Source organism: Chelonus insularis, unplaced genomic scaffold, assembly GCF_013357705.1.
Source record: "Chelonus insularis isolate UGA/USDA-ARS -01 unplaced genomic scaffold, ASM1335770v1 contig_17_pilon, whole genome shotgun sequence".
NCBI lineage: Eukaryota > Metazoa > Arthropoda > Insecta > Hymenoptera > Braconidae > Chelonus > Chelonus insularis.
Window position 1 is genome coordinate 1,827,225 of NW_023276415.1, and position 20,176 is coordinate 1,847,400.

General features: G+C 32.6%; 3 protein-coding genes across 3 annotated transcripts; all 3 read right to left on the minus strand.

Moving 5' to 3' along the window:
* Window positions 1–11,614: 11,614 nt before the first annotated feature.
* Window positions 11,615–12,691, minus strand: LOC118064345 (apolipoprotein D-like). Its single transcript, XM_035078854.1, has 4 exons — window positions 12,446–12,691; window positions 12,245–12,378; window positions 11,961–12,164; window positions 11,615–11,888 (listed from the first exon to the last, which is right to left on the minus strand). Exons 1-4 carry the CDS (start codon window positions 12,560–12,562, stop codon window positions 11,726–11,728), a joined length of 618 nt encoding a protein of 205 aa, XP_034934745.1. The 5' UTR covers window positions 12,563–12,691; the 3' UTR covers window positions 11,615–11,725.
* Window positions 12,692–13,706: 1,015 nt separating this feature from the next.
* On the minus strand, window positions 13,707–14,866 carry LOC118064375 (apolipoprotein D-like). Its single transcript, XM_035078916.1, has 4 exons — window positions 14,584–14,866; window positions 14,358–14,491; window positions 14,067–14,264; window positions 13,707–13,979 (listed from the first exon to the last, which is right to left on the minus strand). Exons 1-4 carry the CDS (start codon window positions 14,692–14,694, stop codon window positions 13,844–13,846), a joined length of 579 nt encoding a protein of 192 aa, XP_034934807.1. The 5' UTR covers window positions 14,695–14,866; the 3' UTR covers window positions 13,707–13,843.
* Window positions 14,867–18,396: 3,530 nt separating this feature from the next.
* On the minus strand, window positions 18,397–19,969 carry LOC118064326 (apolipoprotein D-like). Its single transcript, XM_035078826.1, has 5 exons — window positions 19,834–19,969; window positions 19,532–19,654; window positions 19,010–19,140; window positions 18,754–18,933; window positions 18,397–18,645 (listed from the first exon to the last, which is right to left on the minus strand). Exons 2-5 carry the CDS (start codon window positions 19,643–19,645, stop codon window positions 18,456–18,458), a joined length of 615 nt encoding a protein of 204 aa, XP_034934717.1. The 5' UTR covers window positions 19,646–19,654; window positions 19,834–19,969; the 3' UTR covers window positions 18,397–18,455.
* Window positions 19,970–20,176: the final 207 nt, after the last annotated feature.

The window sequence follows — 20,176 nt, forward strand, 5'->3', positions numbered from 1 at the left end:
ATTTAATACAAAAACCTTTTATTTTTCAAAATAATATTATTTTAATGAAGATGCATTACAATATTTATCACACACTAGAATATAATATTTATTCTGTTATATTTATTTACTTTTTGACGTTTTTGTAGTTTATAATAATTTTTTTTTGTTTATCCTCCTCAACATTTCTTTCACTACAAGTACATGCAATAAATGCTTATTCATTAAATGATGTTTTAATCGGATTCCCATACACTTAGTAATGCAATTCGTGTATCCAATTTTTGTCGCAATTGTAAATGCTGGTTTATCTATATATTTTACTTCGACAGAAATAACTTCATCTGTCCATTTTACTTTATGAATGAAACTAGTATTATAGGCACACCCTGAGGAAACCAGACTATTGACCAACATTCCCTGAATATGTTGTTTGTTGTATTCAAATTCCACAATATGAATTACTTTCAAGAAACCATATTTTTTTGAAAAAAGCTATTGCATTACAAAACTTTGTGTCAGATCGGTAATCACTTTACACTTTCACAGAACTATTATTAATATTATCAAATATTAAGAATTTAGTTTTATGTATTTTAACACAGCATAGTTATTATTTTTTCGAACTTTTTTTTCACAGAACTATAACTAATATTTTTAAATACACTCTTTAAAAATGTTCAACATAACACAGTAGTTATTTTTCGAAACATAAAACAGAATAATCATTCTTCTAGTTACAACAAAGGATAATTTTTTATAAATTAGAATGTATCACACATTTAAATTGATATTTGTTCTGACTTGGTCTAAGGTACTCTATCGACGGCCTAACATTTTTCTCCCCACCGAATAATTAGATGACTTAAGGTCTCTCCTGCCAACTCATTGTCGCCAATTAGACAACTCTGATTAATTCCTAGACGTATATATCCCTTCTCGAAGGGCCGAGAAGCTTCGAGAACGCAGAGTTTTCGAGAAACACAGACGGGAGTCTGTATTCGCCGGTTACTGCGAGTATTCGTACGTAGCTCGTACTCGGACGACTCTTGGGCATCATCGGACGATGCCGACCCACAGACAACTCGTTTTAACAGTCAACTCGGTACGTGTGTACTAGCAGAGAGCTCACGCAGTCGAACTCTCTAGTGAAAACCCAGACAACTCCTCAGACATGGACTAACTCACCAGTTAATCATCTATAGTGATGATTATGAACTCATCAGGCAGTCTACCTCTTAGAAGACATCCTCAGGAAGCTCATGTTGGTCCGCATCAGCACCTTCTTACAAAAGGCGCGAATGATGTCGGCTTCGACGCCTCACGGCCTCATGGACAGACACACACACAAGATCCATACACGAACAACTCGCTTGTGTCTGTGTGGCTGACGTCAACACAATGAAACTCAGACTACTCAAAAAAATCAGGCTACTCCTGGTGCAGAGACCAGTACAGAAAAACTTACAACTTTCCTGTGATCCTCTACTCATCAGTCAACTTATCAGTGAACTCTGTATGAAATTTCCGTGAACTCAAGACTGTACAGACAATTCAAAGACTCTATTATTGTTATTTTTCCGTTACTGTGATTTTCGTGTTTAATAAATCGTTAACTGTTACTGTTAAATAGCGTCATTTTGATTATTTTATTTTTTAGAAATGGTTACCAATAATAAAAACAATCTCAAAAATTAGATATACCTCTTTATTGACAACACTAATTCTAGCCATGATCATTTTTTCATTATTAAAGAAGTTGAGAAATCCGAGAAATCGTCTAGGAACCGGTAGGAAGCACCTCCTATATATAGTTAGACAAGTGTGGTAATTAAGTCCCCAACGAATTCGCGAAAGGCGTCTCATCTTATGGAATAGTTTTTCCGCTTGCGCCCGTCGTTTATGAATATGTGTAAATATGTTCGGGTCTCTGCCGAACCAGACCCCCAGGTACCTAACGACCTCTGGGTACTTTATTTTGTTACCCTCTATAGTGATCTTCGGCGGTTTACATTTGTGCCTGTCTTTCTTTCTTCTGAAGTGTGGTTTATATTCTCGGTAGTTGGGATTATTTTCTTATGCATAGCATTTTCCATGTTCGGATTGATTAAGTGTTTTCAACAGATCATCGCCGTTAATGTTCCAGCACAGTAGGTCAAGCACAGATCCCTGAGGGCATCCTCGAGTGGCCACTTTTGTGACTGAGCCAGTTCCCCATGATAGGGTAACTGTACGATCTGTGAAGTAATTTTTCATTACTCTGTAGATATTTTTAGGGCAGTTTTGCCGTCGAGGACTAAAGGCCACCATACATTATCAAACGCGCCTGAAATATCAAAGAGCAATGCAACCACGTAACGTTCCGTGGACTCTTCGCACTGTAGGTTGAGAGCGTTTATCTTTATCCTGCTCCGTTGGTCTGTTTTCATTTCTGGATGGTCGTCGACCACGAGTACTGCCAGTAATCGCTTAACTGTTTATTGAAAGTTCAGGGTTCCATTACTCTCTTCAGTGCGAAGTGCATTCATGACTTTTTCGGCTCGCATTCTGTCGGCCGCAGTTTTGTATACCACACCCCATTTTTCCTCGTTTCCGTGGGTTGTGATGAAGTTTTTCCAGCTCTTTGTTTTCGCCTTTTTAATCGCTAAGGAGTACCTTCTTACCTGCTGGCGGTATCGAAGTCTCGGTGCTGTGATTCGGTGGGTATCGGCAATAAGCTTTTTGATGCGCTGGTATCTATGGCGCAGTCTATAGACATTACGCTTTAAACGGGACAAGTGGTTGTTCCATCAGGAATTCGCTTCCCTTGCTGCTTTTCGACGTGGCATGGATTTTTCGCAAAGATCTGTTAATCCATTTGCGAGAGTGTCAGCGGATCCATCAATGTTCATTGGAGAGTCCAGCGGAAAGTGTGCTTCCTAGCTCAGGCATCAACTTACCGAAGGCTTCCCAATCGGTGGCTTTGACATTGAACCGTCGGGTTGCCTCTGTGTGAGTTTCACCCTGCACTCCGCTTTGACCAAGCTTTGCACTTGTGAAAGAAAAGCAACTGGATGTACTGTTATTACAGGAGCTCTACTCCACGAATGCCGATTCACAAGGCTACGCAGTTAGAGGATTTGGCCAAGCCCTTGTCGCCGCATAAACCCATAAATGAGAAAAACCCAAATCGGCTATTGTCGTAGTTAATCCTCTTCTTAAGATGCTTTATATCGATGAACTTAGTACTGCACACTGTACGTGTGCTCTCATTGAAGGGCTTGGTTATTCATTCTACGCTATTTTACATTACTTCCAGTTCAAGGATTGACGACTCTTAAAGGCAAGCAAGTTCTTATCTGTATGGGTGCAAACGCCCGATATCCTCTGTGGTCACCAGACTTTGACACCAGAGGGGAAAAGCTTGCAAATTTCTTTACCCAATTTGGTCTGGAAGTTCTCAACAAAATCAAAGAAGGTCCCACATACAGCTCCTCAAGAGGAGCATTGTCCATAGACGCAGGGTGCGGCATTAATATTTTTTTTTGTAGTATTATAGGGTGAAATGTGATCTGACCTCTGAACTCACTCTCTTTCGACTGACTATTCTCTTAGGGACTGTGACAGTTCCTGAGTCGCTACGGTTACGTCTATGCAGGAATCTTTAAAAAAAAGTATTTCCAATTATACATTACTCAATTACTGGAAAATTGTTAATCAGAAAAAAGAAATTATCAATTACAGTATAAATTGAAAGTTTTATTTTTAAAATTATCAATTGATAATGCAATTTGTTATTTAAGAGATCCAATTACAAATTAACGAAGTAATACACACGTTCTTTTGATAACTCTTAGATAATTTGTATGACGATTAAATTAAAAGAGAATTCTACAAATTTAAATTATATTTTTAATACAACATTTGATGGTCAAATCATTGATTCCTATTCCTATTAAGTATCAATTATTGAAGCGTACATTTCTTGTTAATTTTCTATTGACTACATTTATTAACATAAAAAAATTTCATATTACGTCTACTTTTAATATACAATTACAATTTTCTCATAGTCAATTTTAAAGATTTATTTGTCTGTGATTTAATAATTATCATTTTTGACTAGCAAAAAAATTAAATATTTTGAAATTTATTATTATCAGAGAATATTGAAGGTTACTTTTCGAAAACTTGTACGATAAATAGTATTGAATATCAATAGTCAAATAGTCAATTATCTACTTATCATTTCTCCGATCGATAAATATTTAAAAAGAATCCAGTGTATCCTGACATGGTGTCATTGACATCTATGTCAATACAGTTGAAATAAATCAGGAATTTGTTTTGTGTAAGGTAATGTGAATAGAATTAGTGAACTTGAATAAAGTGCAGTGTAATAGACCAACCTTTGTTCAATTAAGATAAGTTATAGTAAATATGCAAATTATTAAATGATTTTATATTAATAATTATTGAACGAACTTTTTTAAAGATATATTAAGTGCGAACAATCTAATTTCTTAATGTTAATAGTTTGTTTCCATTTAATGAAACAAATAGCTTCTGTAGAATGTAATGTATTCAACACGAACACGTGGTTATCATTGAAATTTTTTTCGAGTCGAATTGTCTCCTCAATAACTCCCGTTTCTGTTTGATTCATTTTAAAATCTTGTTTTCTTAGAATATAATCATAATTAAGTTGATAATTAAATCTATTATTATAGTTTTTTAGTATTATAGTTAAATCAAAATATTTACTCTTGGATAAAATAACGAATGAATAACATTTTAATTCATGAAAAAGTGCCAATTATATTTGAATTCTAACAATTAGTCGCAGGAATTAGCTAGTAACATATAAATAACATTAAGTTATTTATACATGAACAAAAGAATCAAGAATACAATTAAGAAATAATTAAATAAATAATCAAAATTTGAAGAAATGATACATTTATTAATTTAAAATGCGAGATCGCACCTTTCTTCGAAAATATCAAAATAAAGATGAATATTAAAACTAATTTTTCATATTCAAAATTTTAAATATTGAAAATTCTAAACTATATTTCTTTAATTTTTACAAATGATGACAATTAATTTATTTTGTGATAAAAGCATCACGTTCTCATAATGAGACAAAAATAATGTTTTAATATGTATATCAACGATTCAACTTATGGTTCAATAATAAATTGTGTGTTTTAAAGTTTACACATATATTTTGACCATAACATATATGTTCAAAAGAACTTATTTATGTTCGAATAGTCAAATATGTATTCCAATGTTCTGGTTTATGTTCTAATAATGGAGAATGCATTCTAAGAATTTTTTAATGTTTTAATCGTCCAATATTCGTTCCAATATTCTAAATTATGTTCTAATGAACAAGAAAATCTTCCAACGTTATATTATGTGATCTAACGTTTCCACTTATGTTCTCATGATGGAATATGTGTTCTAACGAACTTATTTATGTTCAAAGTCTCAAATATAGGTCCTAATGTTCCAATTGATGTTCTGTTAATATGGAATACGTTCTAACGATATTATTCATGTCCTCATAGTGAATGCGTTCCAACATCCGTTGTCGGTTTACAATGCTGAAACGTTTTTTCCAAGCAACAAACATGTGTTTTAACGCTTTAACTTATGTTCTAATAATGAAAAATGCGTTCTTACTCTCTCGTGTACGTTTAGATAATCAGAGATATTCGCTCATGCTGTATAAGAAAGTGAATTTCCAATTTGGAAACTACGTAATTTATCAAGAAAATCATGAAACATTACATTCCGCTAAAAATGAATTCGCTGGATAATTTATTTTAAAAATTAATAATTCATGATGTAATGTGCATAATTTTGTAACTTAAGAAAATCCCGCTTTCAAATCAAAAATGCACATTTAAATTTAGGTCTTAGCGAAATGAGAGGTTTTATACTGTAATTGATAATTTCTTTTTTCTGATTAACAATTTTCCAGTAATTGAGTAATGTATAATTGGAAATACTTTTTTTTAAAGATTCCTGCATAGACGTAACCGTAGCGACTCAGGAACTGTCACAGTCCCTAAGAGAATAGTCAGTCGAAAGAGAGTGAGTTCAGAGGTCAGATCACATTTCACCCTATAATACTACAAAAAAAAATATTAATGCCGCACCCTGCGTCTATGGACAATGCTCCTCTTGAGGAGCTGTATGTGGGACCTTCTTTGATTTTGTTGAGAACTTCCAGACCAAATTGGGTAAAGAAATTTGCAAGCTTTTCCCCTCTGGTGTCAAAGTCTGGTGACCACAGAGGATATCGGGCGTTTGCACCCATACAGATAAGAACTTGCTTGCCTTTAAGAGTCGTCAATCCTTGAACTGGAAGTAATGTAAAATAGCGTAGAATGAATAACCAAGCCCTTCAATGAGAGCACACGTACAGTGTGCAGTACTAAGTTCATCGATATAAAGCATCTTAAGAAGAGGATTAACTACGACAATAGCCGATTTGGGTTTTTCTCATTTATGGGTTTATGCGGCGACAAGGGCTTGGCCAAATCCTCTAACTGCGTAGCCTTGTGAATCGGCATTCGTGGAGTAGAGCTCCTGTAATAACAGTACATCCAGTTGCTTTTCTTTCACAAGTGCAAAGCTTGGTCAAAGCGGAGTGCAGGGTGAAACTCACACAGAGGCAACCCGACGGTTCAATGTCAAAGCCACCGATTGGGAAGCCTTCGGTAAGTTGATGCCTGAGCTAGGAAGCACACTTTCCGCTGGACTCTCCAATGAACATTGATGGATCCGCTGACACTCTCGCAAATGGATTAACAGATCTTTGCGAAAAATCCATGCCACGTCGAAAAGCAGCAAGGGAAGCGAATTCCTGATGGAACAACCACTTGTCCCGTTTAAAGCGTAATGTCTATAGACTGCGCCATAGATACCAGCGCATCAAAAAGCTTATTGCCGATACCCACCGAATCACAGCACCGAGACTTCGATACCGCCAGCAGGTAAGAAGGTACTCCTTAGCGATTAAAAAGGCGAAAACAAAGAGCTGGAAAAACTTCATCACAACCCACGGAAACGAGGAAAAATGGGGTGTGGTATACAAAACTGCGGCCGACAGAATGCGAGCCGAAAAAGTCATGAATGCACTTCGCACTGAAGAGAGTAATGGAACCCTGAACTTTCAATAAACAGTTAAGCGATTACTGGCAGTACTCGTGGTCGACGACCATCCAGAAATGAAAACAGACCAACGGAGCAGGATAAAGATAAACGCTCTCAACCTACAGTGCGAAGAGTCCACGGAACGTTACGTGGTTGCATTGCTCTTTGATATTTCAGGCGCGTTTGATAATGTATGGTGGCCTTTAGTCCTCGACGGCAAAACTGCCCTAAAAATATCTACAGAGTAATGAAAAATTACTTCACAGATCGTACAGTTACCCTATCATGGGGAACTGGCTCAGTCACAAAAGTGGCCACTCGAGGATGCCCTCAGGGATCTGTGCTTGACCTACTGTGCTGGAACATTAACGGCGATGATCTGTTGAAAACACTTAATCAATCCGAACATGGAAAATGCTATGCATAAGAAAATAATCCCAACTACCGAGAATATAAACCACACTTCAGAAGAAAGAAAGACAGGCACAAATGTAAACCGCCGAAGATCACTATAGAGGGTAACAAAATAAAGTACCCAGAGGTCGTTAGGTACCTGGGGGTCTGGTTCGGCAGAGACCCGAACATATTTACACATATTCATAAACGACGGGCGCAAGCGGAAAAACTATTCCATAAGATGAGACGCCTTTCGCGAATTCGTTGGGGACTTAATTACCACACTTGTCTAACTATATATAGGAGGTGCTTCCTACCGGTTCCTAGACGATTTCTCGGATTTCTCAACTTCTTTAATAATGAAAAAATGATCATGGCTAGAATTAGTGTTGTCAATAAAGAGGTATATCTAATTTTTGAGATTGTTTTTATTATTGGTAACCATTTCTAAAAAATAAAATAATCAAAATGACGCTATTTAACAGTAACAGTTAACGATTTATTAAACACGAAAATCACAGTAACGGAAAAATAACAATAATAGAGTCTTTGAATTGTCTGTACAGTCTTGAGTTCACGGAAATTTCATACAGAGTTCACTGATAAGTTGACTGATGAGTAGAGGATCACAGGAAAGTTGTAAGTTTTTCTGTACTGGTCTCTGCACCAGGAGTAGCCTGATTTTTTTGAGTAGTCTGAGTTTCATTGTGTTGACGTCAGCCACACAGACACAAGCGAGTTGTTCGTGTATGGATCTTGTGTGTGTGTCTGTCCATGAGGCCGTGAGGCGTCGAAGCCGACATCATTCGCGCCTTTTGTAAGAAGGTGCTGATGCGGACCAACATGAGCTTCCTGAGGATGTCTTCTAAGAGGTAGACTGCCTGATGAGTTCATAATCATCACTATAGATGATTAACTGGTGAGTTAGTCCATGTCTGAGGAGTTGTCTGGGTTTTCACTAGAGAGTTCGACTGCGTGAGCTCTCTGCTAGTACACACGTACCGAGTTGACTGTTAAAACGAGTTGTCTGTGGGTCGGCATCGTCCGATGATGCCCAAGAGTCGTCCGAGTACGAGCTACGTACGAATACTCGCAGTAACCGGCGAATACAGACTCCCGTCTGTGTTTCTCGAAAACTCTGCGTTCTCGAAGCTTCTCGGCCCTTCGAGAAGGGATATATACGTCTAGGAATTAATCAGAGTTGTCTAATTGGCGACAATGAGTTGGCAGGAGAGACCTTAAGTCATCTAATTATTCGGTGGGGAGAAAAATGTTAGGCCGTCGATAGAGTACCTTAGACCAAGTCAGAACAGCACGATATACACTTCGTACCGTTGACCTCAGCCTAACGTGGCCTGAAATAGCGTCAAAATTGGTCTAAACAAAGGACACATATAAGGCACTCGAACAATTTGTCAAGGCGTGCGCGGAAGAGGAATTGTTTGAGCCCCGTAGAAGTAGTAGGTCATTACCAGCGTCGTAAAACATAGCTCGTGAACTTTATTGATCCACACCTGCGTGTTGTCGGAGCACCTAGGCACAGGTTGCAGGCCTGCAATTTTTGCAGAACACCTGTAACCTGTGGATCAAACGGATAGGGATTTTATTCTCCATTCCCTTTACTTAACAATCTTTAATAACAGTAAAAATTTTTATATATTTCAAGAAACACCTAACACTAAACATTTATTTCAGCTGTTGACAATATAATGGTGCTCCCCTCACACCATAAACAACTGGGGCCGCCGACCAAAGCGAATAAAACTGGTACTACGGGAGATCGAAATCCAAGCCCGCATCCAGGGCTGCAAAGTTGAAAAACGACATACAGAAAACCGGGTGCTTCACGTCCCAAGTAACGCCGTCACTGGAAGTAGAGCCATTCCCAGAGTTATGCCCTATAAGGCGAGTTACTCAAATAAAATATCCTTCTCAGGACAGGGAAATAAAGACCTCAGACAGATATATGTCGGAATGCATAAATGGATACAAAATCTACTCCTGCAAGGGACTTACACAGATTTCTGAAAATAGTCTCGCAACGGCCCTCCACAACTAACCCTTTTCGGATGAAGGCTACGAAGCAGTTGGAAGGAGCTTTACAACTCATTTCACTTTGACAAACGACCGAGGACTACTCCTACAACGCCTCAGGTAGACTCTTCAATATCAGATGGTTTAGAGACTGAGAATGACGTTTCACTAACACCCGAGACTGCCTCAACGAGGTGAAGCATACTTCCATTCTACCCTTCTCTCAGTGTAGAGCCTCTATTCCCTCTGTCTGAGGGTGCCAATCAACAGGACTTCACTAACAAAGAAAATATTCTATGAGTATGTGTTTAACATATAAAACTGGCTCGTCTATAGAGGTAAGAGCACTCTCTAGATAACAAATTTACCCATAAGCCAAAACATATGGCTTCTGGATTTTCCTGGTCCTAAAACACTCTGGATTTCCTCTGGCCCTCAAACAATAAACACTCTCCACATCTGGAGTTTTTCCACCCTACCCTCTACTCCCTCTCTAGGGCCCGTTTTTCTCCCTCCAAAAAAACAAAGGAAATCCTCTTCCCTTCAAAAAAGGGTGAACTCAATCAGTTCTTGTTCGGTGCCTGTCTGGAGCAGCTCGATCGCTCTCGCAGATTCAATTTTCGTGTCGTTATAGTCAGTGCTGTGTTTATGTGATTTTACTGGATTTCAAAACATTGCTATCTATCAACAAGTGACCTACTACAGCACAAGTAGCATCACCAGCGGTGAGTTCAACTCTTGGACTCTCCACCGAGAAGTCTCCGCCAGAGACTCTACTGCATTGAGCTGAGGTCTGTACCAGGACACTTCTTCCTGTCTAAGGTCTCCGCTAGAGACATACTCCTGACTCGCTAAGTCAAATGAGTTGATCCGCTAGATCAACTCTTCTAACTTACGACAAGCTTCCAGCTTCCAATCTGGAGGACGTCAATTAAGCTAATTTGTCTTGCTGAGACACCCCTTTTTTTACAACATTCCAGCGCTCTCATTAACAATTGCTGACGACCAGGTTGATCACCCTCCTGTACGTAGATCGTGGCCGTAGACGTGCATCTTCCAGCTCGCAGACGTAAAGAAGTAGAATGTCTGAAAAAACATGACGAGCCAGAAGTAGAAAGAAAGCCACACACAGATGTTGGACGCAAAGTACGAATTGTCTACATTTTTAAAAAGTTAGCTGTGTCTCATCCAAAAACTTTTTTTTTTCGATTCTACTGTGTCTTGCTTCACGGGTGAAAGTTACTGCTGTAAAATGCAATGAAAAATAAAAATGTTTACTTAAGTTGAATGAACAAATAGGTCTAAGCACACTGTGTCTGTGCTTACATGACGAACTTCCCATTTTTAATTGTTTATAACATACTTACATTATAATAAACAATACTAATAATAATATTCATTATTAGTTTTTTTGTTATAAAAAAAACACATCCACCGAATTTGTTTAAATTTCACTCAGATCTTCTTTGCAATCATATCTTTTGAATAAATTTTGGTTAAAATCAATATCTTAATCCGTTCTTGAGATACCGAAAACGAAAAAAATGCTGACATACGTACGTACGTAGCGCAGAGATATGATGAAAAGTCAAATTTCACCAATCGATCCAATTTCAATAACTTCCTAATGGAAAATCAAAAAAACTTAAGAAAACAATTCATTTTAAATTTTATTGATTCTTAGATTAAAATTATTGGCGTTCAATGATTTTGGGACTTTTTGAAGTTCTATTTTTGTCATTATTAATACTTTGCGCACATTTTTGTACAGCCCAGAAAGAGGGGGCTGTTTTTGATGAGATCTTGATATAGAATTCAATTAATTTCAAAACTTGGTTATGATTTTGTATCAATCATGTGAGAAAATGTTTTTCAACCAATCTTATCACGAATAAAAAGTTCTTATCAACTATCTTCACACGCTTTATGATAAAGAACAAAAAACTCAAATGGTTCCACACCCACTCTTTTTATAAAAGACAAATTTCATTTCTTGATAAATGGATCAAATTAATTTAGTTATTAATTATTGAAAACAACATTTTTAATACTTTTAAAAATCATTGTATTATAAATAAAACAAAATATTCCAATACATTAAAATTTGGAATAACTTTATGCAATTATCAAAAATAGATATTAATTGAATAAAAAAGTTTTGTAGTTATTATTCTTGCATATTACGATAGTATTCAGAACAAAATGTATGCTGTGGAGTCCGTTCAAACTCAATATCAGTGATATTGTCAGCTGCTAATACATTCTGTGCACCTTCAATATAAGAATCTGGTGGATGTGGCATCTTTGAAATTACCCAAGCTCTCCTTGAACTACGAAAAATTATCATAAAATAAACACAGGTGTCATTAAGCAAAGTTTAGCTGATTATCTGTAGATCTTACTGTGCCAATCCATTATTATGTTCAGTACAACTCCAAAGTACAGCAAAACTGTTATAGTCAATAGCAAGAACCCATAACGGTCCTATGATTGTTGTTCCATCTGGTCTCAAATAAGCTACTTTCATCTTTCCACAGGGTTTCATGTGTGCACAACTTTCAACATCTATTGTGGCATTGCCTATGTACTGAGATTCTATTCTAGTTCTAAAATTGAACATGACAGTTGTATTTTTCTGAATAGAACTCATTACAAAAGACTTATTTAGTGAACAAATGTTACTTACTCAGATGAAAACTGTCTTGCTACAATCCTGATAAAGTCATAAGAATCTACAGTATAATTATAAGTGACACATTCGGTACCAGGCTCATAAGTATTAGGTAAACTTCTACTTAATTCAAACCACAATCCCATAAACTAGCAATAGATTAATAATGAGGATTAATGATTGAAGTTGGATAAAACAAATGTTTTTGTAACTTACTTTTTCTACGTTAAAATTCTGAACTACTTTGACATGTGGACAAGGACCTGTTTCTGCTGTTTGAGTTGCAATGGTTTGGAGAGACCAACCAATAACAAATAATTGCAACAGTAACATTATTGCAACTGGTCAAGAATTATTAATTTTAATTTTGACTTTATTACTGAAATTATAATAAAATATTTGTAAAATTGAAGGATAATTTTTTTAAATGGTTGATTTTAAATGTTGACTATATGTTCTGAAAGCTTCAAGATACTACGTAACTAGTGCACAATGTTATCATTTAATAACCATAATTTCTTGATTATTTTGCCGATAATAATAAATAGAAATTGAATAATCTATGCAGTTAGGAATATTCAACATATTTTACATTCTTTTTAACAACTAAAAACAATGACACTCTTTATACAGTATAATGGATAGTTTAATTCATTGAACAGTTTTTTTGCGTATTATTAGTTTAAATGATTTATTTTTCTGTTTTCAATTGAATAGAGTTAAATGATAATTGATACCTTCTGTTATATGCTTGAATTTAAAATCTTGGCTAGATATATAAGGTGTTTAAATTATATCAAATGCGTTTTAACTTCCGTATAGAAAAATCCTTCTTTCTTACTCCGAACGTTTTTTAAAAGTTCTCTACTTGCAAAAACGATATATATGTAATAAAATTTTTCTATATATTAATTTAAATAATTTTTTGACTTCGAAAACTAGATAATTTAGTAAATAAATGATCCATCTTACTGTATACCTTTTTATTTAAGCTATATTGACTAAAATTTAAACTGTTTGCTTTGTTGTTAATAATTATTTTTTTATTCTAATTATAAGATTAATTGTAAAATTTTTAATTAATAATAATATTTTGTTAAATTGATACAAATAGATCTTGCGGATAGAAGTACTATATGTTTATTTTCATGGTATAAACACATCTTTTCGTCATGAAAATTTCAATTTTATTCTCAGTTTAGAAGTTAATAAAGCGAGACGTTTTGCTTTATAGAGAAAGTTAACCGGGAAGTAAAATCAAAGTTTACATGGGGATATGTCGAAAATTCTTTCATACGGGCTATTATTTAAAAATAACTCATTTTTAATAGTAAATTTATTAATTAAATCAATATTAACTTCAACAGTAAAAATAAACCATTATTCTTTCAGTTTTAAAAATAGTATATATCAGGAGGAAGGTTGTAAATTCATCTTTACATGCGACCTACAATAAATTGAATTATCCAACATAATGTATTTTATACACAAATTTTATTTTCAAATAAAAATAAAGTTACACATCATGAAAATATAATTGCTTTATTTTTCATATAGTATCATTGACTCGTTATTATTGTAGGCTATTAATATATTCACTAGCATGAGGTACAATTACGAACAATTTTCCTGATCGGTTTTAGTCATGTAGATCCAATCAACGTTATTTTCTAAAAATACATTTCTAGCAGTATCTAAAACTGCTTGTGTGGGGTTCTGTTCTCTTGTCAATACCCAAGCGTATACAGTGCTAAAAAATATTTCGCATATTATTAAGAAAATCAAAAAATAATGTCATAGTTGTTTTCTTTAAGCAAAGTCAAGTTAATTATCTTACTGGAATAAGTAATAATCTGTACAGCTCCATACAGCACTATACGTAGTATAATCAGTATCAAGAACCCAATAAGTTCCTTTGACTTGACCAACTATTGGCACTGGAAATTTGACTATTAATTTTCCACATCCTGTCGAGTTACCACAGGCTGCATCATCCACCTCAGCTGTTCCTTTAATTGACGATGGTTTTCCAGTTCTAAGAATTGACAGTGTTAACATGATAAGCCCACTTGTTGTAAATAATAAAAGTAAATAAAAGCATTATGTAACTTATATCAATAATTCTTACATTGATGATATTTGACTGTTGACAACAATTATTGTGTCATTTTCTCCCATAGTGTAATTGGCGGTCACACATTTACCAGCAAATTCGAAAGGGTTTGGAAAGCTTCTTTCATATTCGTACCAAACTCCTGTATACTTTAGTGTTGGATAAATGAATCGATAGTTTAATCATTGTTTCAATTTCACAAAACTTTGAATTATTTAATTTCATGAATAATCATACTCACTTTATTTACATCTAGTGATTGAACAACGTTTACATCTGGACAACGTCCAATGTGTATTGATTGAGCAGAAGTGCTAAGAATTAGAAGACAACTTAATAAAATTATCAGCATTTTGAATCTTTAATGTGTCGGTTCAGTGCAAAAATCAAAAACTTTATGAGTGATGATAATTCATATAATTAACCAGAAGTGTCTATAGTCTGAAGGCAAAAGCAGAACTAATATCGTCACTTTGTAACAGCGCTTTTTATTATCTCTTATACTCCAAGGCAAACGTGACACAAGACAAATGTTTATTATCGTTTTATATCAATACTCCTGCCGAATATTGCACGTTGAACAAATAACATATACGACTGTATCGCTATTTCAGAATATTTGATGTTGACTTGACAGTTACGTAAAATTAGATCAGGAGGAAATTGATGAATCATGCCACATTAAAATCATATCATATTTGCCATCTATGATTCATTTAATAATTGACATAGAAAAATTATCAACAATACGGAACTAAATGTTTAATCCTTGTGTACTTATGGACTATTTATTTTAATAATATCACTCATTCTTAAGAAAGATACTTGTTTCTTGCTGAATTTTTTGACCTCGAGAAAAATATTTTTATCGATAGCTGAGAAGTCCTTCAAATCTTTTAAATATGCGTTCAACTATCAATTGTATAAAGTTCAAGTTTTTGTTATATTCAGATTTTTTCTGAAGTATTTGTAGTTAACTGATTTTTATTACTATGGTAAGATTCATTTACCCGGATCGGAAATTTTTTTATAAATTATTATAACAGGTAATATCGAAAAAAGTTTCTTTACATTAAAAAATAATTTTGAAAAATTGTTTGAAAGATTACTCTAATATTTTTTCATCAATCCTGTTGTTTAATTAAACTATAAAAGAATCAGATATTATTGTAATAAAATACGTGGAAAATTCCAAAGCTCTAATTGTTGAAATACTTTTTTTTTCATTTTTGTTCATATCAGAAGATAAGAATGGGTTGAAATTAATTTTATCTTATTTGCCATGAATACATTAATGCATTCAGTATGTAATCAGGTAAATCGTATTATCCATGATTACAATCAATTTTATACCAGAAATTTCTATTCAAATTATTGTTCAAATTTCGTAATGTTTAAAACTACATGGACCCTGAAAAAGAATATTCCGCTTTGAGAATAAATATATAGTTTTACCAAAATATAAATTATTGATTGTTAAGATAACAAAAAAATCCTTTACACGTGTCTTTCAAGTAATATATTTTCCATTCAATTAATTAGAAAGAGTTAAGATAATTGTTAAATATGGTTAAGAAATCTAGATTATTTTTATTTTCTAAATCCAGTAATACAAAGTACATATTATTGTGTGATAATTTTAATCATTTTTCTACATAATTGATTTATTTATAAACTTTTATCATCAGATATTATGATAAATTTTTAGAAATTAAGTGAAAAACAACAGATTCAACAATAATATGAGATATCAAATATGATAACTTAAATACATTTAAATAATATAATTCACATTACATCACATTACAATGACATAGATAATATTTTTGATTATCAGTCATCGATTCAGATTTTGGAAGATTATAGTCTATCATTGTTCTTTTATTATTTAACGTTATCTAAAAATTTAGCTACAACTAGATGTAGAAGATTTTTGTCGAGATAATGTCCACAAGCAGATCAAATTGAGATAAAAACATTTACAATCATTTTTTTTCTATGAGAAAAAATTATTAACGAATTAAAAAATATCAATTGTAATATAAATAATTAATTATTCTTAAACTAAAAATTAGTAATGATATAGACAGACAAACATAAGCATTACATTAAATTATACTGAACATAATTTACATTACTATTAAATGCAACTTAAAAAAAGTTTATACCAAATTTTTCCAATTTCGTAATTTTTTAGTTATCCTAAATAATTCTTATACTAATATAAGATACCTTTTAAGTCTCAAATTTACTTACAAGAACTCAAAAGTAACTATCGAATAGAAATATTTTTATTTCTAAATTTCGAAACGTGGACTTGTCACTTTTTGAACTTACATTTAATAAAAAAATTCTCTCTGTGCATATTGAAAGAAATGACTTATTAATAAGGAGAATACCATTCATAGAGAATTGAAAGTTAGGTTTCATTCATTAGAAAAATAATTCAGTTGTAATTATTATGAATGCTTAATAAGCTTGTGATTTACAACTAACTTATTAGTTATATTATATCATTCTTAGTTTAATAACCTAGTTATTGCGATTTCGCATGCAAAAGCTCATTATCTATTAAAATGAGATGTCGAAACAATTTAGAGGAGTTGATGAATTGTCAAGATATTATTGAATCTAGATCTAATTAAATGAGATATATTTCATTAATCTATTGGTAAATGACATGGCGATAAATCTGAAATTGAAATCATTATGTTATTTTAAAATTAAAAAATATATATATTTCTACTCTATAAAATTGAAATATTAATAAATTAAATGACAGTTTCTATAAATTAGAATAACGGTATTAATGAAATTTCCAAAAGAGACATGTAGAAATAAAATAATCATTCATATTATAATGAACATATTTTAGATGTTTATGATGAAAAAATGTTCTTTTTAATTTTATTTATGCAAAAATAATGATAAAATAAACAGCACAATAATTGATTCTAAGGAAATTAGAAAGAATACTAATCGTCATTAATTATTATTTTTCTACCTAGTGCCATTCTTCACCTGACATCCAACTTTTACATAATAATTGTAATATTCTGTATCAAGTACTGTCTCAATTAACTCAGCTGGTTCAGCATATTGTGATAATTTCAAATGAGTTACTGTTAGTAAATGATTAATTAATGAAATTGCATATGCTTGGAAATTTATTACTGATCCTGTATTAGAAATTATTTATTAGCTACTGAACAGTATTTAATGGTTGTAAACTTATCTATCATAATTGAATACTAAGAACATTAATTTTTATTGTTACATTATTCTTTAGAGAGTAGTTATAAGAAATATAGTTTTCCTTTAACTTATGTTTGTTTGAACAATGTTTAATTTCAAAGTATCTATAGAAGTTTATAAAAAATGACAATTCAATTATAATACCTTTGTTAATTAAAAAAAACTTATTTTACTACAATCGATCGTTATTATGTACATGAACAAAAAATAAGATGATTCATAATAGTAAATTTAAATTAATGAAATTATCGTGGTTGTCATGATTAAAATCGAAAAAAATTATACCAAAAATAAATAAAATTATTTTATGTCCAATTAGCTAAAAGATGATGTAAAAATTCTACACATGTGACTTCATATTTCTGAACAAATGACATAGCTTATAAGCGTCACGAAAAAATGCATATTTATTTGAATCTGTCACTGCTAATTGAGAGTTTAAACTAGTGAGCATTGAAAGTGTTTAGAAGCAAGTGTAAAAATAAGGCTTTCATTTAAGTTAAGAAAAAACTGTGCTAAGGAACATCAAAGACATGAGCAGATCAAAAAAAATTGCACACGAAGATACAAACTTATTAGGATAACACAGTTTCATAAAGAATTTCACTCACAACATATTACAGTAAAAAATTAGAGAGTTAATTACTTTTCTGCATTTCATAAAATATTCAATTACTGTTTTTATAAATGATGATGATCCTCAACCAACATAAAAAACATTAAACAAAATGACTTTTTTAATAAATAGAATTTATTAAGTTAAAAGATAAATAGTACAAACAATATATCACGTCTATATTTAAATTTAAAAAATACAACATTTTCCTTGTACTCTTTAACAATAAATAATAATAATATTCAATACTTGCTTACTTTTCTATATGTTCGAATTAAAAAATTTCTTTCTTTACTTGCTGGACAATTTTTCTGATCAGTCCGTGAAAAGTATGCTCTACTTATTTGATTTCTATCTAATATTTTGTAAGCTGCTTCTAGAACTGAAACAGGTGGATGTCGTTCTCTTGTTAAAATCCAAGCACTTTTTAAACTACCACAAAAAGGAAAAGTTGCAATTTAAAAGAAAACAAAAAATCATGTAAAATTTCTATTCAGTAATTTCTTTAATCATTATTTTATGAGTTTCTTCTTTATTTACCTGAGAAGTCCCATGTTTGAACAGCTCCATAAAACAGCATAATTATTATAGTCAGTCCCTAAGACCCAGTGGGGAGTTGGGTAATTTATTGGTAATGAAGGATAAGATACAGAAAATTTAGGATCATCAGCTCTTTCAATTGGCCTGGCACGGCCTTCAATAGTTGATTCAATCCCAGTTCTAGAGCATAAAATATATTTGATAAAGTTATTCTTAATGACATTGTGAAAAAAAAAATTTTAATATCTTTACTTACAGTGCAGAAATTTGTGAATTAACCAGTTTCAATGCTCCATTTTCATCTTTACTGTAATTGAAGGTTCCACATCTGGCTCCAAAATCAATGATAGAAAAATATTTTTCAGCCTCGTACCACTTTCCTAAATACTAAAAAGTATAAAAATATTTTACTAAGCTCCAATTTACAATCTCAATATCATGCATAATTATGCTCACTTTAAAATAAAATTGAGAACAACTTTCTAAATATAATCAGTGTATGCAGTTAATAAGTATTTCCCACGATCTTAGTCATTGATAATGATGAACAATTATAAATACATTGTATATCGATTTATTTTATTTAATGCTTTCATTTGAGCTATTTAAATGTCATTCATTGTCACAACACCATGGCTTAATAATTGCGAGCACAAAATTTAGCACAGTGAAAATATAAATATCATACTTCTGTCAACTTTTACAAAGAACAAAGAAATAATTTTCTTTCTTTTTTTTAATCAATCAATTACAGATGTATAATTAATTTTAAACTTACTCTAGAGTAATCCAAGCTTTCCATTGGTTTAACATCAGGACAAGGACCAAAAGTAGGCAATAAAGCATTGATACTGCCTACAAGTGTCAAGAAGATTAAAGGTATCCAAATCATAATTTATCTCTGAAATACGAAAATAAATTCACATTAACAAGATCACAATAAATCAAAGTCGCATAATTTACCCGAAAAAAGTCACTAATATATTCATACGTATTTATTTTATCAGTATTACCATTAATCAAAAAATAATAGTATTCAAAGCCAACGACCGCTAAATTACAGTAATTATCCCCTCTCACCTGATTGTTTACTTAATTATCCTTGACCAATAGTGACCCAGGAACTTGTTACTTATAGTATAAATAATATACTATAAATACTTTTAGACTTTTAAATGATTCAAGAACAAGAGACCTTCGAACTTCTCGTACGTGCGGTGTGTCGTTGACTGGCCTTGGAAACCAACAAACTCTTGTCGTTGATGTTTTTTCCAGTTAGTAGGTCAGTAACGGGAACTTGCAGGTTCCACAAACACCGATCGGCTGTTCACGAATTTAAAAATTCACTATCATACCGTTTCTTATCGGTTATTGTGGCTGAAAAACCAGTTTATGGTTGGAATTACTGTAAAAACTATTATTT